Genomic DNA, 23,855 nt, shown 5'->3' on the forward strand with positions numbered 1-23,855 from the left:
ATTCTCAGAGGTAGATAATATTCTCCATTTTAAAATTGTGGAAATTGAGAGAGGTCAAGCAATTTAATCTCCCTTGTGGATGGTTATTTCACAGGAAGAGTAATTCAAACACTGATTTGGGGGAACAATAGAAGAGCAGGTGGATGTAAACTGATTTTTAAGATCTCTTTAAATCTAATTGTTTATGATCCTGAAATCATTAATGGAGAAACAACATGCAGATCCATCTTGATCAACAGAGAACAGCAAATCGTGTCTAGCCTGAACAAGGTAGCGAGAGTGTGATGGTGACAAGTGCTGACACTTGTTTTCTTTTTTTCTTCTCTTCCAATTCTAATCTCAGTATCACCACCACCCAGAGTTGCTCAAACCAGAAACCTGTAAGTCATCCTAGACTCCAGCCTCTCCCCCAAATAGCCACTTCGTCAGCAAGTCTTCCAAATCTGCATTGTAATGTTTGCCAATGAAATCATTTTGACAATCACAGAGAAACACAGACACCCTAGTGAAAAAGACTTACTCTAAAACTTTTGAGTTTTAGAGCTGCTTTCTCTGAGATTGATTACCTAACTGTACTACAATCAATTTATAAAGGTGTTGCAGCCCACATTTTCAATTAGGCAGATTCAGAAACTTCTAGAATGGCAAATAATGCTACAAATTAGCCCAAACATTTAGTTGCCTATAAAACACAAAACCTTAGATTATCAGTGGAGATTCTTATGTATTTGCTTCACCCTTTTGTGATAATTATCCCTTTTTAAGACCAATATTGCACTGAGGTTCATTACCATTTCTGTCCACATAAAAATGTATTTCATCAATTCTGTGATTATTTTTTTCACATTTTAATCTCTCTGAAATTGGGATGTCTTAAAATCAATAGTGTTAAATTGTACCTAGCAGCATTTTATTTTTAGTGACACATAAAATAAAGTCTTACAATTGCTGGTGTCTTAGGTTTGATGAAACATATAGTGTGGTTCCTATACTTTTAGGTTGAAAGAGAAGACTCCTTCCTGGATGAAGTAAACCTCTGAATGGCTTGCTTTGACTTACTGTTTTCTACTTGAACTACTTTTTAATCAGACGGGGGGAAAAAAGAAAAAACAAAAAGACGTTACCTACTATGTTTCAGGAATACTGGGTGCTTTTATGTAGATTATTGCTGAGTAAATGAACTTAAGGAAATTAGAAGATGAAGGTATTGAAAGGAGGACCAATGTTCTTTGGAAATAGAATCACAGAATTTCAAAAGTAAAAGGATCTCAGGAGACATCTAGCTCGTTCTCTCAACGGGCCTCTTTTATCTTGAAAGATTTCTTCCATTGTTTCAGCCTGTCAAGATGTTTTGATCTCCTTCTACACTGGCTATCTGCTTTGGCAAACAGTTCATATCTTCATTAATTTTATGGATAAATGTTGAAGAGAATAGTGTCCGGCCAAGTTCTATAGTATAGCATTAGAGACCTCCAGACTGATATAGCCTCCACTAATCAAGCCTCTTTGGTTATGATTTTTAACTATTAAGAAATCACCCAACTACTTTAATCAACCAATGTCACCCCAATAAAATCAATAGAAGCAAAATAAAGAAATCACCCCAACTACTAACACACTCCCCTGCTTGGAGATAGTGTTGATTTTTTTAACGTGGCACTCAAAAGGCAGAGTTTTTCATGGTCTGACTTCTCTCTGGCCTGGACGATGGCCAATATCCCACCATGGTGCCTACATTTTAGTGACTTTCAGCTGCTTGTTTCCCAAATCCTTCATGTTATTCACTGTTCCTTCTGTGTGGCATGCCTTTTATTCTCTTTATGTCTCTGTTCTTTTTTAAAAATATATTTTTATTGATTTCAGAGAGGGAGAGAGAGAGAAACATCAATGATGAGAATCATTGATTGGCTGCCTCCTGCATGCCCCCTACTGGGGATCGAGCCTGCAACCCGGGCATGTGCCCTTGACCAGAATCAACCCCAGGATCCTTCAGTCCACAGGCTGATGCTCTATCCATTGAGCCAAAACAGCTGAGGCTCCTATGTATCTTTTAAGTTGAAGTGTTCCCTTGCTAAGAAATCTTTCCCTGGCAAACTACCTGTCTCTTCATTAGATTCGAGCATCCTCCTTCAATGCTCCCAAGCCACCCTTTACTTTCCTTCCATCATAGTACTTCACATATCACACTGTAATTGTTAGTACATACATGACTGTCTCTCCCACCAGAAAGTACTTACTTTGAGGGCAAGAGCTATATTTTATTTCTTTGCCCTTAGTATAGTATGTCACTTAATATTGGTTCGTTGAATTAATGATTTAAGTGTAATACCAAACTCATGTTGGATTCTCTTCCTTTTTTGTTTTTGCTTATATGGAAACCTTCAAATAACTCAGGGATGTGGGGGACTGACTTATCTGATCCAGTTGTTAATAGAGCAATATACCCTTTATACCTTGTTAGTAAGCAAAGCCTGGACATTTTACTTAACATGCTGAAGAGGTGCTTCCTACTAAATGTCAATGTTTCTCTAGAAACTGTAATATTTCAAAAGTTATTTATCCTAAATGGTTTGAGTAAAGTTCAAACTGCACTTCTAAAGTGGATGTTCTGCTTCTATATTCTTAAAAAACTACCATATACTCCAAATATTTTTAACATTTCTGATTGTAACAATTCTGTCTCGTGCATATTTTGATAAAACCATTAAACAGATCAAAATTGTCAGAACAGCCCTAACCGGTTTGGCTCAGTGAATAGAGCGTCGGCCTGCGGACTGAAGGGTCCCAAGTTTGATTCCGGTCAAGGGCATGTACCTTGGTTGCGGGCACATCCCCAGTGGGGCATGTGCAGGAGGAAGCTGATCGATGTTTCTCTCTCATTGATGTTTCTAGCTCTCTATCCCTCTCCCTTCCTCTCTGTAAAAAATCAATAAAACATGTTTAAAAAAATTGTCAGAACATATTGTAATTTTGATTCTAGTAGTGTGGTAAATGTATGTATACTTTGAGTAATAATCTGATACTATTTCAAGTCACCTCAACAAATTAACAAATACATAGATCTATGTACATAATATGCTACTGGTATTAAGAGGTCAAGAGAATTTCCAATATACTAATTCCTTCTAGAACATTTTAAAATGTTCGCCATATTTCAGAGTTTTACCTCTTAATCTGTAGTTCTTAAATCACATGGAGAAATCTGACAGGAAATTTGGTAAGAAAAGATTACAGGAGCCCGGCCAATGTGACTCAGTGGTTGAGGATCGACCCATGAACCAGGAGGTTATGGTTTCATTCCCGGTCAGGGCACATACCTGGGTTGTGGGCTCGATCCCCAGTGTGGAGCATGCAGGAGGCAGCCAATCAATGATTCTCTTTCATCATTGATGTTTCTCTCTCTCCCCCTCTCCCTCCCTCTCTGAAATCAATAAAAATGTGTTTTGTTTTCTTTTAAATATTACAGGAAAGGGATTAACTAGCATTTTGAGCTTTAAGCCTTGGGTTTCGCCAAGATGTGGCAGAATGGGTCATAATGTATTTGTGCCCAGCCAGTGTGGCTCAGTGGTTGAGCATCAAAGCAGGAGGTCAGTATTCCATTTCCAGTCAGGGTACATGCCTGGGTTGCAGGCTCGATCCCCATGTGGGGTGTGCAGGAGGCAGCCGTTTAATGTTTCTTTTCCTTCTGCTCTCTAAAATGAAAAAAATATATGTTTTTAAAAACTTTATTTGCTTAATGTAGGCAACATGTCTATCTCTAAGCAGGTTGAATTCTTACCAAGTATCAATACCTTATGCATAGTACAAACAAGCATTTGGTTTCGCTTTTAAAGGAAAAAACTTATTTCCTTCCTTTAGTAAGCCACTCAATAAGATTTTTCAGAGCTTGGTATTCAATACTGAAAACTACAAACAGTACAGAAAGATTACACCTAGTTGTACAAGTGAATACCACCGCCCCCCCCCCCAAGAAAAAAGCTTGATTTGCATAGTTATTTTTAGTCAGACACTATAGTAAAAAAAAAAAGAAAAAACAGAATATAAACTGTGAGACAGAAAATAATTAAAAGTTGTGACAACATAATGTATACACTGAGTGCCAGATTATTATGACCACCTGATGTTTGTAGGCAAATTAGCCGTTCACTGCATCGTATGGGATATGGAAGCCAAAGGCCTATTCGAACACCTTTGCTGTCTACAGTTACCAAGATAAAACGTCTCCAATTTGCACAGGAGCACAAGGATTGGACAGTCGAGCATTGGAAAAAAGTCATGTGGTCTGCAGATGGCAGAGTGAGAATTTGGTGGAAAAAGCATGAAAGCATGCACCCCACATGCGTGAGTACAACCCTTCTAGCTGGTGGGGGCAGTGTTACGGTTCAGGGCATATTTTCCTGGCATGACTTGGGCCCTTTAATTCGTGTGGAACAATGTCTGAATAGCACAACATATCTAAGTATCGTTGCTGATCAAGTTCATCTATCATGTTGATGGCGTATCACAATGGGGATGGCTTCTTCCAACAAGACAGTGCACCATGCCACGGTGCTCATATTGTGCAGGAGTGGTTTCAAGAACATGAGGGAGACTTTACCTTGCTTAGGTGGCCCTCACAATCACCAGATCTCAATCCAATTGAGCATTTGTGGGACAAAGTTAAAAGAGCCATCAGGCAGCTGGTTCCACAACCATCAAATCTCACAGAACTAGACAGTGCTATTCATCAGGCATGGTGTCAGATTCCTCGCATCACCTTTCAACATCTCGTGGAGTCAATGCCAAGAATTGTCGCAGTATTGAAGGTAAAAGGTGGCCCAACGAAGTACTGATGGGGTGGTCATAATAATATGGCCACTGAGTGTGTGTGTGTGTATATACATATATATATATATAGTCTCCTATGTTCAAAGGCTGTTAAATCGCATTGTTTACCCATATATTCAGAAAAATAATCACTTCTACTGTCGTGGTAAACAACCTGCTTCCCTATTTATAATGGTCTGGCGCTTTAGCAACTTCAGCGCATAATTATAGCTAATTTGCCTACAAATGTCAGATGGTCATAATAATCTGGCCACTCAGTGTACATCCTTTTAAAGAATTCTTTTTAAAATTCTGTTGGCAGAAACTATTTTAAAATGACAGTTTTGGAATTTGTCCTTAGCTTAAGTTTGACAAAAAAATATTTAAAACTAGAAGCCTGGTGCACAAAACTTCTGCATGGGTAGGGTCCCTAGGCCTGGCCAGGCGATCAGGGCAGATCTGTGGAGCAACCAGCAGGGTGATCAGGGGCCCCCTGCTGGCACCTGCCTTGGCTGGCCTGGCACCACCCACTCACCAGCCCTGTCCTACCCGCCACCGCTGCCAGTTTCCTCCCTCTGCGGGGTGACTGACAGGGTGGTCGGAGGGCCCCTGCTGGCACCCATCTTAGAGGTGACCAGTGGGGCGATTGGGGGGAACAGCACTGCAAGCTCGCCGGCCAGCCCTGCCCCCCCCCCCCCATCACCCTGCTGCCACCAGTCAATTTCCTCTGTGGGGTGAGCAGGGGGGTGGGGGGAGGCCCTGCTGCCACTCACCTTGGCTGGCCTGGGACCTGCGGGCTGGGGGCAGCTCCTGCATTGAGCGTCTGCCCCCTGATGGTCAGTGCGTGTCACAGCAACTGGTCGTTCCGCTGGTCATTCGGTCAATTTGCATATCAGGCTTTTATTATGTAGGAGGACTAGAGTCCTGGTGCACGAATTTGCACACTAGTGGGGTTCAGCCGGCCGGCCCCCGATGGTGGCCATTGGGAGCAGGCCGACTGAAGCAAGGGGCCGCGGGTGTTCTGGTCATTCCACCATTTGGTCAATTTGCATATTACTCTTTTATTATATAGGATAGCTGCTTAGACAAAATGGACAGAGAACAACAACAAAAAAAGACAGAGCTATTTTTAATCGATTGTTCATATCTGAACAACACTCTTGCTTCAAAAACATTTGTGATTTAAAAAAAAATAGGACAGAGCTATGCTTTAAATATTCGAAGGTAACTTTTCAATTAGAAAACTGGTTATTAAACTAATCAGCCTAAAGGAATTAGTATGCACATGTATATATAATTTTCCTATATATTTAACATTGATATATGATTAAAATAGTTTCTAAAATTAAATACTTCAGCCCTGGCCAGTGTGGTCCAGTGGTTAGGTCAGCCCTCACACCAAAAGGTTGCGGGTTCAATTCCCCATCAAAGGGCACATACCTGGGTTTCGGGTTCCCTCCCAGGTCCAAACAGGAGGCCACTAATCTATGTTCCTCTCTCTCCCCCATCCCTCCTTCTCATCCACTCTCTTTAAAAAGTAATAGAAAAAAAATCCTTGGGTGAGGATTAACAAAAAAATAAAATACTTAAGATGGAGAAGTTAAAAGTCCATTAATCAGTTTTTAGGTTGCTCCTTTCCATTTATAAATGACAAAAAAAAAGTAATACTGCTCCTGATTTTCACACAAACTTTAGAGATATTTTCAACAGAATGAGACACCACAATGAAGGCTTCATGAATAATTTATTCCATTTGAAGTTTTGTTTTTTTTGTGTTTTTTTTAAAAGTATAAATCTTTTCATTTCCTCAATCACAATTTATACAACTCAGTGTTATGGCATTCGGCAGCAATAGTGTTTGTTCCTTATTCTTTTTTTGTCACTTTAAAAAAAAAAAAAAAAGCAACTGGACCATATTAGGTGTCACTGCTAAACAACTTTAAAACGTCCCTTCATAAAGTGACCAAGTTATTTTGAGTTGATGCTGACACATGTCCAGTAATGATGTTACAATTTGTAGTTTAAATTCAGTAACTCTAAGGTCCACAAATCCAGTTTACTTTGAAAACTAAATCTATTTTAAAACTTTATGAATACATCAACCTGAGGAGTATTTTAGGTCCCAAATCCAGTTTTTTACTTCATACTCCACAAAAAAGAAAACATATATATAAATTTAAACCACAGTTCTGGGCCCATAAAACACCAAGAAAATCCCAAAAGGTTAAGATTTCCAGCTGATTTGGGGGATGGGACAAAAAATATGTCAAAAACATTTTTCTTTAATTTAGACAAACTAAAATCTTAAGAGGAAACCCAGACTAAAACATCACTCATGCACATTAAATGTATTAACAGACTGATATGCAATGCTATAGTGGATGAGAGGCAAATTATATGATGCAACAGCATTTAAAAACTTCCTTTTAATGTATTCAATTTGAACATTTTAAATAATGCAACATAGTATTTTGATATTACAGTATTAACATAGTGCTTGATTAAAGATCTGCAAATCTTTGTAGTAACACATTAAGTTAAAAAAGTTACCTCAGAAGGTAAATATGAAGACAAAAGGAGAATATTTTAATACAGTAATCTGTGCCATACTGACAATTGAGTAGGAATACAGCTGAGGATAGTTGACTAAGTAGTAAGAGCTTAATTTTAGTGGTTTAAGAAAAGTTTAGAAAGATTAAAAATTACAACTACTTTAAAATTTAAGGATTACATATAAGTACACTTGGTGGCCTTCTGGCCAAACAATAAGGTGTACAGAAATTTATTCATACAGTGTTAATTCACAGTCCTGATAACTGAATGGCTTGCATAAGAAAGGTATGGCTAGATGTTTCTCACTGGCTGGAAGCAGACATAATGTAAGTAATCTTTTGAAATGCCAAAATACTGGAATTCCACCCTGCTTTATAATGGATAACAGCACAAAAAAACAGATATTAGCACTGTAACAAGGAAGTCAAGGTGTTGCTGATCAACTGGTATGAAGCGTATTATTTTGCTTACCTATTTAAACAAAACAAAACAGCCTACACTTGTCTGTGGCAGTACATTAGTAAGTTAGATCCATCATCCTGCATAAAAGGCTTTTTTTTTTTTTTCCGAAATAAGTCTCCGACCTTTTCTAATGGCTATTTAATAATTCTCTATTTGAGTGTGAACTCATATATGAAAGGAAGAAAAACATATCAGTAAATCCTGTATATTTAGGAACTACTCCCTGATTCCCAAATAAAAAGGAATTGTATACTGGGTTCATTCCTTATGGCTCCATATAAAAGAAACTGTCAGGGAATAATTTTTTAAAAATCTATTTTCAAACTGAGATGTGGTTACTAAAGGCTAGTAATTTTAAACAACTGAGAATATAGCTTCTATTTTTAAAAGTTACTATTGTGCTAAGTATATAAAAAAGGATACTCTTTTCATAGAAATTCCAAATAAGCATCTTTTCCTTCAAATCTCAGACAAGTTTTTTTAAAGTATAGAATAAACATGCAACATAATCCTTAGTGTGTGAGCATAATTTAAAAATGAATGCAGAGATGTGATCTTTAAATTTTAATTTCAAAATATGCTGGGATATCCATTGGGATTGCATAATTTTGAAAAAATGATTGAAAAATCTTTGTCACTAATTGTGTTTTCTTTATAGAAAAAAAGACCTGTTAATATTTTAATATACACAATTTGAAGAAGTTATATTGTTCATAAGAAAGTGATATTTAAGCTAAGCATATAGAATTTACAAAATGTTTCAGTAAAAAATAAAATAAAATAAAACATACCGAATTACTGCTTTGTAAATACAATTGATTTTGTCCTTGTAGAGAATTAGTGAACTTATAAATCCGGAATTTTGCTAGACTGTTTCCAAGAAAGATAGGTAGACTTGGCGACTGTGAATTCAAGTCAGCAGCACAGGTAGGAGGCTAACTTGGACTCTCTTGTGAGCAGCACTGTAGAAAGGATTTTTCAAGGGGGTAAAGCCTGCATAGAAGCAATTATCTTGGCATGTGCAAACAAGAAGGGGGAAAGCTGTATCGAAGGAAGGGGTGAATTAAAGTCCCTAAAATTCAAGTCCCTTCTTTAGGGAGGTGAGAACCTCCTTGACATATGTCCTGCCTTAATCTGAACTGTGTTATAGAAAAGTACAGACTCTGGTGTTTGGGACTGTCATCTCCAAACCAAGAAAATTAAATAAATAAAAGGCAAAGGGGAAACAAACAGGTTAAGTTTAGAAAATGGTTTTTAACTAGTGAAATAGAGTCTGAATACCAGAATTCACTGAGAATCTATTTACACCACAGTTTGATTGCACACACACACACCCATACATATGCATACTCTCACACACATTCCCAATCTTTAATTTAAAAAAAAAAAAAAAAGTCAAACAATCAAGAGTGACTGCTCTTAAAATAATTTGTAAAATGCCTAGAGCTGGGCTAAATTTCAACCTTATAGCAGATCCTGAAGATAATTTTCATAATTAATAATATTCCCATGCCTAGATGTGCCACTGTTAAAACTGAAAAAAATTTAAGCATGTAACATGAAACACCAAAATTAGTTTAAGCATTCAGTAGCAAATGTTTTTCTTGTAAAACTAAGTTTTTTTTCCCCACTGGAAATGGCCTGAAATATTAGTCATAGCCCTAAACCATAGTACAAAATATAACTGAAGATTTCTCATTTTATTCTAAATTAAACCACTTAACAATATCACTTGTATATTGCCATCATGTTATTCTGTAAAGGTGTGATATATAAAATGCTGTAAGACCTGGTACCTTTTCAATTTATAAACACAGTGAACTTCATTACTGTACATGTACTCTGCAACTACAGCTTAGCTGTAAATCCTCCACACACAATGGTATGGACATTATTCCCCCTCTATTCCCATTAAACTGTACATCAAGACAATACAAATTTACTGTCCCACCCACCCCTTACAAAAAAATAATACTCTAAAAGCAACCCTACTGCAACTTTTTAATTAAGACGATTACATATATTTTAGACCAATTGCTTTAAAGCAAGAAGGCAGTATAAACCTTCTAGGAAAATTTTTATAAAAGAGGTTAAGAAATATAAGACAATTTATACATTTAAAAACTTACAATAAATAAGAGATGCAGGCATTTTGAATACTAGATACTATACTCCAATACAAGAACATCTTGATGTTCTGAAACCATATGTTGAAATTCATTGTTCCTTGTTTCCTCTCCATGCTTTTATTATTCATTTAACATGACTGGGTACTATGGCTCATTACTTTTCACAAATACTGTGACTGGAAAAAAAAAGGTTAATTTTGCTACGAAAATGTTATAATACGTTTTGTATGATCAGTCATCACCCTAAAGAGTTCAATATAGTCAATGAAAAATAGCAGGGTTATAGCCCCTCCCCCAAGTCAAAACAATATTTGTTGAAGTAATAAGAATTAGACCCTATCACAAATGACTTTCAGTGAGAAGATAACTGTAACTTAATCTTGCAGCAAATGTCTTTTCCTTGTTATTTCCTTGCACAGTTCCATCAAATGAAGATCACAGCATATTCATGATAAAGTTATATAACTGATTCAGCACCACAAAATGAATTGGGAGACATGAGCGTCTGTCCTGGATCGCAGGGTCACAGGTTAGCCAGGAGAGTGCATTGTACTGTTCCAAAACAAACCTGAAAAGCAAATAAACTATTTAAGTCGAGTATTTATTTATACTGTAGATTTTGGGAGCAGTTTCCAATTATGGCATCTTAAGATTCAAAGTAACTTAAAAAAAAAGATGGAACCAACCAGTGTGGCTTTGTGGTTGAGTGTTGACCTATGAACCAGGAAGTCATGGTTCGATTCCTGGTCATGGCATATGCCCAGGTTTTGGGCTTGTTCCCCAGTGGGGGTCGTGGAGGAGGCAGCCGATGAATGATTATCTTTCATCATTAATGTTTCTACCCCTCTCCCCCTCTTCTTTCCTCTCTCTGAAATCAATAAAAACATTTTTTAAAAAAGTGGAAGTTATGGAATAGTGAGTCCTTGGGGAGATTAGAGTACTTCATAAAAATTACTCTAAAGTAGATCACATGTGTTAACAAGAAAAAACACTCATTCTGAATGGTATCATTTATCTCAGTAATGGCGAACCTATGACACGTGTGTCAGAGGTGACACGCGAACTTATTTTTTTGGTTGATTTTTCTTCATTAAATGGCATTTAAATATATAAAATAAATATCAAAAATATAAGTCTTTGTTTTACTATGGTTGCAAATATCAAAAAATTTCTATATGTGACACGGCACCAGAGTTAAGTTAGGGTTTTTCAAAATGCTGACACGCCCAGCTCAAAAGGTTCACCATCACTGATTTATCTCAAGACCCAAGAAAAATATATAAGGATCAATACTGGAGAGAACACCTAATGGTAAAAAAGAGCTGTACCTGAGGACATCTGAAGTCTGATTTGAGTCAAGTGGGTGGGAGTCTTTACTGTGAAGCAGCTCGTCAGATTGCACTGAAGGCACATGGAGGTGCAAAGAGGCCTAAAAATAACAAGTAACAGGATATCAGCCAAAGGAAAAAACCAAGGTGTCTGCCTTGATGAGATACATTTTAGACCTACACAAGGAATATAAAAATGCTTCTTTTTGTTTAATTCATTACAGTAGTAATTTATATCAAACCTTACTTCCTTTTCTTCAGCTTTATTGTTTTTTAGACATGATAATCTTAAAAAAAAGAAAGGATTTCCAATTATTTTCTAAGTGTAACCTGACTAGATGTGTAAAGTAAATGTTTAAGGAAGCACTAAACTGATAAACCTCAGTACAGTTTGTATCTAGGTTATATAGAACTTAAGCCTATATAGATATACCTAGATGTAGCACTGAAAGAAGTTAACAGGAGTCAAGCATATGCAAATATTTTACTTACAAAGTTATAAATCTTTTTTTCCTTAGTTAAAATAACTTCTTTATTTTAACACTATAGGAAGACAGATTTGGAACAGTCAAGGCAAGAACAAGGAGATATTTGAAAAATCCAACGGATTTATTTTGTCTTGAAAACCAAATTCTGGTAATATAAGTTTTCTCCCTAGCTCTAAACTTCAGATGTCTGTTAAAAGTAATACGAGTTCAACAATAAAGAATTATTTAAAAATAATCATAATATAATAATAATATGAGCAAGCATCCCAGAAGTTTAAGATTAAAAGTTCAAACTTAAAAAAAAGTTCAAACTTAATATGCATTTAAAAATTAGAATTATTTCATAATGAGATAACTCTTTTGGTGATCTTGTGTAAAGTCAAATGTGGCAATGCATATAAGACCTTAGACAAAAGCTACAAGGTTTCAAAAAGCCACTTTTATATTTCTTAGAATGTAAACCAACAATGAGCATTATTTAGGAACTAGCATAGAAATGGCAATACCTTAAGAAAAAGGGGACACTGATATTGTGCTTGAGGACATGCTGACCAGAACCAGTCAGGTAAGGGACCTGCTTTGGCAGTTGATACAAAGTAACCAAGGGCCAATGGTTGCTGAAGAATATTAGTTACTTCATCATGAGACTCTGTTGAAAGTAGCCGATCAGTACCCAGACCCTTAAAAAGACAAAATTACAAGTGTGTTAGTTCATTTGATATATCTAGGCATTAGATATAAATACAGAATGGCTTATGAAAATCAATCACTTCAATTTTTTAAAATGCTGAAGGGTATTTTTTAAAATTTCTAGTACTTATTAGTAAGAGTATCATAATTAGTAATACCATTAAAAGAATGAGTCTTAACAGTTGCATAAGGAAATATGTTCAGAGTTTGTGTGTATGTAACTCTTTGTAACTGACTGAAAAATACAAAATGATCAATGAAATTTCTGCATTATTTCCTAAAACTCCTTCAACTAATTCCTGACCACCAAACCCCATCCAAAAGGTGATAAAATTTAGCTTGTTCATCTAGCACTACCTATAAAATACAATTAATAATGTTTTGAAAAACATTATGACAACACGAGGAGATAGCTACTAAGTGATGTTCATAGCCTTTGGATTAGTCAATGTATTTCTTGGTATTCATTTTAAGGCAATAGGTAAAAAGAAAAAGTGATATGCATAAAGACGTTCATTGCAACATTGCTTATAACAGAAAAAAATAACTTCAATATCCAACATTTTGGGAATGATATAACAAATTATGCTAAAACAACAATGCAATATTAAAAAGCTGATATACTTCTTGAAAGCTACAATATAAATACATCTGGAAGCTAATTTGCTAAAAGTAAAAATGGTCTTATTAAAGTGGTGAAATTATTGGTGCTTTATCTCATATATATTTTTTTAATAATCTCATTTCTTTTCAATTAAAAAGCAGGTAAGAAGACTGGACAAAGATCTTTATTTTTAAAAGGCAGGTTCTAAACATATATATACTAAAATAGTCAAACCACTACTACATATAATTTCACTTAAAGATGTTAGTCAAATGAAGCCCAATTAGTTTTCAGTTCAAACAGAAAGAAAAAATAGTCTGCTAAAAATAAACAGTTTGGGAAGCAAGGTAGTCAGTGTTTTTTCTGTTCTTATGAGAAAATTAGTATTTCTATTATGTTGCTTGTTACAGCCCTGATATGAAGAGCAGCTCTTAGAACTATATATTGATTCTCAGAGATAATCCAGTCCTAGACCTGAGTAGAAGCTACGGTGAAGTGGCAGGAAAAATACAAAAGAAGGATTAATGAAAAGTAGTCTAGAAAATATAAAGTCAGGAAAAGCAGAGCTGCAGAGACGCCCTCTGCCTTAATAATGTATAATTCAAAGAGCAGAAATGCATGAATGTACTGTTAATTTCACTATTTGCTAATTTAAACAAGGGAAAAACAGGACTCTATTTCATGAATCAATTCATTACTAAGTTAATGAATGACATTTAGATAAACTGAACTTTTATAATAGGGTTACCTTGCCAGCATCAACTCCATGGGGGTAATGAGATCCTGGAGAATGTACAGGAGACCCCGTTGGAGAGGCAGGAATAATATTAATGATATCAGGGTCAAGATCATCTGCTGTGTCTAACAAATCAAAGAAACCCATTCCATCTGCTATAAGACAAAGAAAAAAGATTAAGTACTTCATTTTTCATCTCATGGTTATCTATAGGAGAGAGTTAAAATTAATTTAACCAACATCTACTGAGTGCCTTCTGTGTGTCAATTATTGTGCTGAGAGCCATTTAAATAATTATACATAAAAAATAATTATGCAGCCCCATTGGTGTGACTCAGTGGTTGAGCTTCAACTCATGAATCAGGAGGTCATGGTTTGATTCCCCGTCAGGGCATATGTCTGGGTTTCAGGCTCGATTCCCAGTAGGAGGTGTGCAGGAGGCAGCTGATCAATGATTTTTTTTCTCATCACTGATGTTTCTATTTCTCTCTCCCACTCTCTGAAACCAATAAAAATATACTTTTTAAAACATTTCACAGATATGACCAAGCTAAGGATCTTGAAAGGGGGAGATAAATCTTGCTTATTTAGGTGGTCCTTGTAATCACTGGGGCCCTAATAACAGGGAGGCACTAGGGTTAGTCAATGAAGGAGATGTGCTGATATTATACTGCTGATGTTGAAGATGGAAATAAAGGCCATGAGCAAGAGATGCAAGTGGTCTCTAAAGCTGGCAAAGGCAAGGAAAGAGACTGTCTCTTAGAGACTCCAGAAAGAACCAACCCTGCAGGCTCTTTGACTTGAGCCCAGTAGTACTTCTCACTTCCAAAACTGTAAGATAAGTGTGTGTCATTTTAAGCCACTAAGCATGTGGTAATTTGTTACAGCAGCAATAGGAAACTTACAAAGCAAACACAATATGCTGAAAATGAAAATGTACTTAAAATGACACTACTCATGATTGATACACTTATTCTTTACTATTAAGTAAAACATTCAAATTACTGTATAACACACACACAAAAATAGAATAATGAATACCCATACTGTGACTTTAAAAATGTGCCATCTTCTAGGATAACTCAGAGCAACAGTAGAATATCATTTATTTTTTTCTTCTACTCAAATGCAATCTATAAACTCATTGAGAAAAGTTACATCCCTACTCTTACAATTCATATAAATTACTATACTATTTTGGCAAATCAAGATAGAAAATAATATAATATGAGCTGCAAAGTATATATATAGATAACTCAACAGCACAGGCAAAAAACTACAAACATTTTATGACCAATGTTGTCTTTTAAAATAAGTAAATATTTGAGATAATTCATAGCACCAGTTCTGATATCAATAAGGTGGAAGAATGGTTATATTAGTTTCCTGTTGCTGCTTTAACTAACTATTACAAACTTGTTAGTTTAAAACATCACACATTTATTCTCTAACAGTTTGGGGTCCATAAGTTCAAATTCGGTTTTATTGGGCTGAAATCAAAGTGTTGGTCATTAGGCCAAAATCAAGGAAGCAGCAGGCCTCTGCTGCTTCTAGAGGATCCAGAGGGTGATCTGTTTCTTTGTCTTTTCCAGCACCTAGAACTGTACTCACTGGCTCATGGCTCCTTCCTCCATCTTTAAAGTCAGCAGTGTAGCATTGGTTTTCTGTGACTTTGCTTCCCTCTCTTTGCATCACTTGGCCTTCCCCTCTTTTGTGGATAGTCAAACTTCCATTTTATAAGGATACATATGATTGCATTTCGGACCCACCTAACACAGGATCTCTCCATCTCAAGACCCTTAATTTAATCACATCTGCAGCCTTTTTGTTGTTGTTGCTATTGTTTTGCCATATAAGGGCACATTCACAGGTTTCAGGGACATTCGTAAGATATGGATATGTGTTGGGAACATTAATCAGCCTACAATCAGCAACAATCATTAAGACTTTTTATATTTGCAAAACCTTTAAAGATTAATTCTCCTACCATTGTTAGGATTGAAAGCTAAGTCCAAATTTTCAGTGGTATAAGTAGCTGAAGCTACTTGCACAGAAGCAGAAGTAGGGAATACAAGTATATGAGTACATGATGTATCCTGTGGGGTATTTAGCTGAGACGTCTGCATATTTAGAGTGGTGCTTCTTCCAAATACAGAACCAGTTGACACAGAATCTGGAAAGGAAATGAAAGGTATTTTTTCTCTTAATAAATGAAGAATCAATTTTACATAATATTTAGAAACTTAAGTGCATGAAGAATTAATTCTGATATAAACTAAAGTAGCTAACCTGGCATAATAACAAAAGAGCCTTGGGGTTCCATTGCTACCAAGCAAGCACTGAGAATGCTGGGAGAGTCGGCAGCAGATATACAACACATTCTACACATGTCTTTGAGTCTTTTACTTAGAGACTGCAAATTTCGACGACTCAGCAAACAGCTCCAATCTGTGGGTATCAACAATAAAAATAATAATCTAAAGTAACACTGTTATTAACAACCTACAGATCCAAAGTTAAAACATAATGGCTTTATCTACTTTTTAAAAAATATATGTTTTTTAATTGATTTCAGAGAGGAAGGGAGAGAGAGAAAGAAACATCAAGGATGAGAGAGAATCATTGATCAGCTGCATCCTGCTCGTCCCTACTGGGGATAGAGCCCACAATCCGGGCATATGCCCTTGGCAGGCATTGAACCCAGGATCCTTCAGTCTGCAGGCCAACACTCTATTCACTGAGCCAAACCGGCTAGGAAAACAATGGTTTTAAAATAAGTGTTATCATCAAGCCAAAACCGTCTTATTGGTGATATTACTCAACATTCTTTATCACCTTAGCTTTAATGTACATCAATATCAATTAGAATCTGCTGAACAGAAGATAAGTTGAATAATAAAAAAAAGGAAAAATAAAAATAGTAGTAATGACACTGATATTAAAGTTGTAATATTGTAAAATATACTTTTATATCTGGACTTAAGCCATTTGTGGCTTAGACATCTGTGGTTCCTCTTTAAAAACAAAAATCAGTAACAAAAAACGTTTTTATAAGGTATGCATTTTATCAAGTACATAGTATACCTATATGTGGTCTGAACAGTGTATGAATTAACATAAAACAGAAATCTAAGTACTAAAAAATAAAAGCACAATTTTACCTTTCAATTCTCCGTGACCAATCCTTCCTAGACGGCCAATTACAACTCTCCATGGTAATGAACTCATTTGTACAAGTCCTAAGCACCATTCCCAAAGTTTCTGTAGACCAAATCTTCTAGCAGATCCTTTTTTCCTACGAGCTCTATTGTGCAAAATAAAGAGACAGTCATAAATGTGCCTAAAATTCTTATGACATTTCAAAAGAGCTCAAATTTGTAAAAAAAAAAAACCTGGTTCCTTAATGCTTGAAACTTTTATACAAGTCCTAAGCAAGAACATATGTAAAATTATAGGGGTGGCATGCTAGTTTGTGGTTTTTTATCATACATTAAAGTATATACAACTCTGAATTCAAAGTTATCCATAAGCATCAAAATTAATCAGAAACACTGCTCTACACCAGAGATTGGCAAAATTTTTCTTTAAAGAGCTAGTATTTTAAGTTTTGTAGGCCATCAAGATTGTGTTATAACAATTCAACTCTGTTGCTGCAGCATGAAAGCAGCCGTAGATAATACTTAAATGAACGTGGCCAGATTTGGCCCACAAGTTATAGTTTGTTAATCTTTGCTCTACACTTTTAAGTTGAAGGATATAAAAAAAACACTACACTTCTCAAACCAAACAATGTTATTGAGTTTCTGCATGCATGTCCTCTTTTAGGCAAATAGGTAACATGAGCAACAGTAGCTACCATTTATTGAGTACTTACTATGTACCAAAAATTACACCCAATTTACTTGTAATACCTCATTTTCATCCTAACAACTGTATAACACATTTATCCTCCCAGAGAAGCAAGCTGTAGCTTGGCTGGCTCCAGATCACACAGTCGTTAAGTGGCAGAATTGGGATTTGAACCCAGGTAACCTTTCTCTAACTTCTACTTTCAGTAAAATGGCAAGATTATCATTGTATTGGAAAGGTGATATTATTCTTCCTCTATTCTATGCTTATCCTTCACAGGTAAGAATACTCGTTCCAAAGCTCATTTAATTAGTATAACTATCCCATTTTAAAAAGTCAAAATTACGTGAAGGAAATGTATAAAGTACTGCTGTATGGTTTATAAAATAATAAATCTTTGTAACCAATAATATAAAATTCTACTTTTTCAGCACTCCTATAAACTAAGAATCATTAAATATTTCTGTAAATAACCAATTTCTGAACTTAAAGGAACAGAATCTTTATACAATAGATAAAATAAAGGATAAAACCAAATCTTTAAAAATTAAAATTATTGCAAGGATTTGCTTTTCAAGAACTCCCAGGCAGTGTTCCCTAGCTTTGAAACATGTTGAAATATCTATTAAGTGATAACTCAACATGAGGCTCACCTGTTGTGACCTATTAGTTACAGACTTCATAAATAAATGGCCATATTTAATTACTACCAAGAAGAATTCTAAAAAGAAAGCCTCAATTTTCAGAAGAGACTCTAACATTTAAATGGTAAAAATTTCAGTCCACAATTTTAGTAAAGAAAGTTAAGTTAACTCAATGTAGGGATTATATCTTAGATGGTACATGAAAAAAATAAATTTCTAGGGTGCTTCACTAGTTTGTTTTTAAAATTGCAGAGGGCTTTCTAGTTCTATGCCTCAAAATTTTTTCAGGTTAAAATAATTATTTCAAGCTTTATTATAAAGAATTTAGGAAGCTTGCCCTAGCCGGTTTGGCTCAGTGGATAGAGGACTGGCCTGCGGACTGAAGGGTCCCAGGTTTGATTCCAGTCAAAGGCACATGATTGGGTTGTGGGCTTGATCCCCAGTGTGGGGTGTGCAGGAGGCACCGATCGATGGTTCTCTCTCATCATTGATGTTTCTGTCTCTCTTTCCCTTTCCCTTCCTCTCTGAAATCAATAAAAAATCTATTAAAAAAAAAGAATTTAGGAAGCTTAATCTCTTTTGTCTGTGTAACAGATTAATCAAATTTATTTTTAATTCTAATTATACAATGTATATATACACTACGTAAGGGTAAGAACCTACAATCCCAAGACTTAATATTTTATTTATTGATTTTTATTTGTTTTTTAGAGAGAAACATCAAGTTGTTGTTCCACTTATTTATACATTCATTTGTTGCTTCTTGTATGTGCCCTGACTGAGGATCAAATCAACTGATGCTCTAACAAACTGATCTACCCCAGCCAGGCCAAGACGTAATTTAAAAAAAACTTTTTTTTATTGATTTTCAGAGAGAGAAGAAGGGAGAGAGAGAAAAAAAAATACAGATATCAATGAGAGAGAAACATCAATTGGCTGCCTCCTGCAAGCCTCCTAACGGGATCAAGCCTGCAACCAGGGCATGTGTCCTGACCGGGAATCTAACTGGTTACCTCTTGGTGTATGGGATGACACTCAACCAACTGAGCCACCGGCAGGGCAAGAGTTAATATCTTAATGTACATGACCTGCAAAACAGTTTTCTACTCATTAAATATAAAATGTAAATGTATGAATTTTAAAAATGGGATGATATAATGATACATTTAAAGAAATGTAAGTACCTATTTGGAACATCGATGTTAATGATACATGTTTCTAAAAGTTCTCCATATAGATCTGTGCAAGAAGCAAGAATCCATCTCTGATCATGTGATAAACAGTACCCCACGAAAAGAACATTATATTTCTGTCCAGCTTCTCCAAATGTTTCTCCTAGCTCTGTCTGTTTATCCTTCACTGGAGCCAGAATAAAAGGAGGTGTATAAAGTCGAATACACTCTGGTCTCTGTAAAACAAAAAATTAAGGTACTATGGTACTATACAAGCACAGAAAAATCTTTTATTAAAAAGATTTTTATTGAAAATGTGATATATTATCTTTTCCCAATTATAAGATAATTGGAAAATGAGAGCTAAACAGAGAACTGCACTTGGTTTTGCATAAAATCATAAAATGTATAGTTTTTAATAACTCTGGTCATAGAAAGCATACTTACATCAGGACTTTTAAGAGCAGTCTCCATGGCTAAACCTGGACCAAACCCAGTCAATGTTTTCACATTGGTTGATGTTGGAAGGGGTCTCCGGCACTGGGTAAAGGCCGAAAAAGCCAGGGATTTTAAATGCTGGGTATAGATTTGTCTATCTTCATGCTTCACAGGTTGCAACAGGTACTGACAAGGAACAATCTAGGAATTATAGGCAAATATTACAAATGTTAAACTTCGAACAAGTCACAAGAGAATAAAAAGGGCTGTAGGTTTGAATTCTAAAACTTTTACTAGAAAATTTAAACAAACCAAAATAAAATGATAAACTAAATAATTTAATAGGAATTTAATAGTTAAAATATGGTTAAATTCTTTCTACTTTTCCTTGTAACCTGTTTTATTTAGATCCATACTCTAATTTTTGTACTTAAGTTTATGAACTTAAAAACTGGTTTATAAAAGTAACACAAGAGAAATATTCAATGTACTTCATGCAATCTTTATTTTCCATTATTACTGTGGTTCCTTTTATTTTTCATTATTATTGACATAATTGCAAAGTCTCTCTTTTATAAACTCTCTTAAGATTTCTAGTATATCACTTAAAATAAAATCTACATAACAGAACCTGGCTATACAAAATCAATTTAGACACAGACTAGTATCTTTGAAACTTCTATCAACATCCAACGGTTTTATATAAATTTTATCTCCAACATTTATCATTCTTACCTGTACAGAAACAGTACTCTTAATATGAGGAGGAAGAGTCTGGACCATTTCCAGAAAGCATCGAAGTAGCCCCAAAGTCCATACATTAGAAGAATTAGTGCTCTCATCTTTATTTTCATATGTAAAAGGATCAATTATATAAACGACAATTGCAGGTGGATAAGTGATTGCATGTGAGTCACCATCTGTGGGGATACCCACTTTATCCCGATCCATCGTGCTAAAATTCAAGGTAGAAATAAGACAGTTAGGAAAGAAGTTGTATTATTCCTTTCTTGGGGAAGCATTAAAAGCAGGTTCTTAATACCTCATCCCCTTTTCAGAGAACCTCTCTAAAATTGAAGGACGTCTCTTTTTCTTCAAAGAGAATTATAAACACCATATGTAAAATCTCATGGTGTACGAAGATCCTTGTGTTAAGGTCTTGCTTTAGAAAGGAATTCTTTAAATCCATAGAGAAGGGGTGGGGAACACCCAGCCCACGGGCCATAAAAGTCCTGGGAAATCATTTGGTCTGGTTCATAGGTCGACACTCAACCACTGAACCACACCGGCTGGGTTAGCAGGCTAATTTTTAAGTTGATAATTTTGTATGGCCCACAAATGACGTTATAAATACCCAAATGGCTCTTGACAGAAAAAAGGATCACCACCCGCGCCACAGACTATCAAAATTACTAGAGAGCTTACTGCTTAGGTGATAAAACTGAGTCAAAGATAAGCTAAATGAGCGGCCCAAGATCCCAAAGCTGGCTAGAAGCAGAGCTAAATAGAAAGAAATCAGGTTTCCAAACTACAGTTTTAGCTATAGACAGTCATTTCTTACTTCATAACTTCAAAAGTGAATAAGGTTCATTCTTTGATGATGATATTTTTTTTAAACTCCAAATATATGGAGAGGTTCAAGATAAATGGGTCAACCTGGATAATTAATAGTTTGTTTTTACTCACATAAATGAGTATAGCTTTGGGCAAAACTGCACCTGGGTAGCTGAAAGATGTAATTAAGCTCAGGCTAATCTAACCGAAAAAGCAGAAGGGAAACTCACTCAATACCTTCTTCAGAAAAGGAATGAAGAGAGCTGTCATTATTGTTGTTGTCAAAAACAACTCAAGCGCCCTAGCTGGTTTGGCTCAGCGGACAGCGCGTCGGCCTGCGGACTCAAGGGTCCCAGGTTCGATTCTGGTCAAGGGCATGTACCTGGGTTGCGGGTACACCCCCAGTAGGGGGCATGCAAGAGGCAGCTGAATCGATGTTTCTCTCTCATCCATGTTTCTAACTCGCTATCCCTCTCCCTCTCCCTTCCTCTCTGTAAAAAAATCAATAAAATATATTTTTAAAAAAACAACTCAAGCATTTGGACGCATTGTGTAAAGCACTTACTGTGCATTATATCCTGCTAGTGGCCCAGTGCACAAATTTGTGCACAATGAGAGGAAATTAATTAGAAGAAATATTTTAATATAGCTGTTCACCCTCTCTATAATAGAAGTGTCAACCAAATTCAGGATCGACAATGACAGATTGAAACACGCATGTGATTAGCGCCAGTGAGAGCTTTATATGTGTCACGCATGCATGAGTCAACTTAGCCTTTTATAGATATAGAATAAACTTGCTTAACTAGACCTACTTTCTGATTTAGCTAAACTTTTTCCAGCCCAGTGAAGCACCCCAACTTCTTTCAGGTAATTGTCAGCAACACAGCAGTAAATATCAACACGAAGCAGATTATTATGATAGATCATGCAGGGAAAACAAAGGGTAAAATATTTAACTGCAGCAGTGTTTGACTATATTGTGCGTAGTGAGAAAACCTGAAATCATTTTCAAGGTCCATCATTTCTCACTTCTTTTTCAGTCGGGTCAAGTTTCTAAGCTTTCTAAATCTCCGTTTTCCAGCTAATGAAAAGAAAATAGGATTCCACTGAGTCTCCTATCTACCCATTCCAGGACTTCTGTGAGGATCAAATGAGATGAGGCACAGGAAAATGCTTCACAGACATTTGGTTAAAGTGTAAAATGTTTCCACCTGGCTATAAAGCAAGTTGTGTTCCTGGGCTGAAGAAACTCCAAGGAGGCTAGTTGCTAGAGAGAGGAAGCTGGGTGTTGCTGGGTGTTGCTATGTGACGCATTACCCGGTGCCCATGGCCACAGTTTCCGGGCTGGCTGGGCTGTGGGCCGCATTTTGCGCCATGAGGTCTCGGCAGCATTGGCTGCAATTTGGTGGGGTGTCCCACTTGGGGGAAGCTGAGTGTTGCTTTGTGGGCACCAGGTCTGCACTGCTGTTTCTCTGTAAATGGCCAGCTCCTGCATTGATCATCTGCCCCCTGGTGGTCAGTGTGCATCATAGTGACCAATCGGATGGACACTTACCATATTAGCCTTTTATATATATAGGTACCAAAGTCACAAAGCCAGTAAATGGCAGAACTGAGATTTAAATCTTGGTATGACTCTTATGCCTGAAGAGGCTAGTTCAATAGTGACTTTCTAAATCACTGGAGTGACTTGCATAGGCAAATCTACTTGACAGTTTTATCACAGAACAGATTCAATCATCATAGAATAGTTAGACTAAATGGTTTTCAAGGTCTCAGTTCCCGGCCTGAGATTCTAGAAGTCTGCCATAAAGACTTTATGAGAATGCCTGGCTCAGTGGTTGAGTGTTGACTCATGAACAAAGAGGTCACTGGTTTGATTCCTGATCAGGACACATGCCTGGATTGTGTGCTCCATCCCCAGTAGAGAGTGTACAGGAGGCAGCTGATCAATGTTTCTCTCATAATCAATTTTTCTATCTCTCTCTACCTTCTCCTTCTCCCTTCCTCTCTCTCTAAAAGTCAATAAAAACATATATAAAAGCCTAAGCGACCGTGATGACAGGTTGCTATGATGTGCACTGACCACTAGGGGGCAGATGCTCAACGCAGGAGTTGCCGCCTGGTGGTCAGTGCACTCCCACAATGGGAGCGCCGCTCAGCCAGAAGCTGGGCTCATGGCTGTTAAGTGCAGCTGCAGTGGCGGGAGTCTCTCCAGCCTCCGCAGCAGTGCTACCGGGTGGTGGTGGTGGCAGGTGCAGCGGAGCCAGGATGACTGGCAACAGAGCTGTGGCCAGCCCCAGCTGGGCTCCTCCACAGCCACCTGCAGCTTTGGCACTGCTACATCCCTCAGGGGGATGTCGGACTGCTGGGTTTCAGCCCCTGAGGTGTCCCAAATT

At 36.5% G+C, this 23,855-nt stretch overlaps 1 protein-coding gene across 1 annotated transcript in view; it reads right to left on the bottom strand.

Annotated features, from left to right (window-relative positions):
• Positions 1–9,427: 9,427 nt before the first annotated feature.
• MED13 (mediator complex subunit 13) overlaps positions 9,428–23,855 on the bottom strand; it is a 93,302-nt gene continuing 78,874 nt past the window's right edge. The window contains exons 21-30 of the mRNA XM_081109403.1: positions 20,635–20,854; positions 19,909–20,100; positions 19,474–19,697; positions 16,958–17,100; positions 16,086–16,244; positions 15,784–15,969; positions 13,809–13,951; positions 12,273–12,446; positions 11,279–11,379; positions 9,428–10,518 (exon numbers count right to left, since the gene is read on the bottom strand). Coding sequence (XP_080965529.1) covers positions 10,386–10,518; positions 11,279–11,379; positions 12,273–12,446; positions 13,809–13,951; positions 15,784–15,969; positions 16,086–16,244; positions 16,958–17,100; positions 19,474–19,697; positions 19,909–20,100; positions 20,635–20,854 — 1,675 coding nt within the window. The 3' untranslated portion in view covers positions 9,428–10,385. The remainder of the gene's footprint in view (positions 10,519–11,278; positions 11,380–12,272; positions 12,447–13,808; positions 13,952–15,783; positions 15,970–16,085; positions 16,245–16,957; positions 17,101–19,473; positions 19,698–19,908; positions 20,101–20,634; positions 20,855–23,855) is intronic.

Source organism: Myotis nattereri (assembly GCF_964212035.1).
Source record: "Myotis nattereri genome assembly, chromosome: 16".
In the NCBI taxonomy this organism is placed as follows: Eukaryota; Metazoa; Chordata; class Mammalia; order Chiroptera; family Vespertilionidae; genus Myotis; species Myotis nattereri.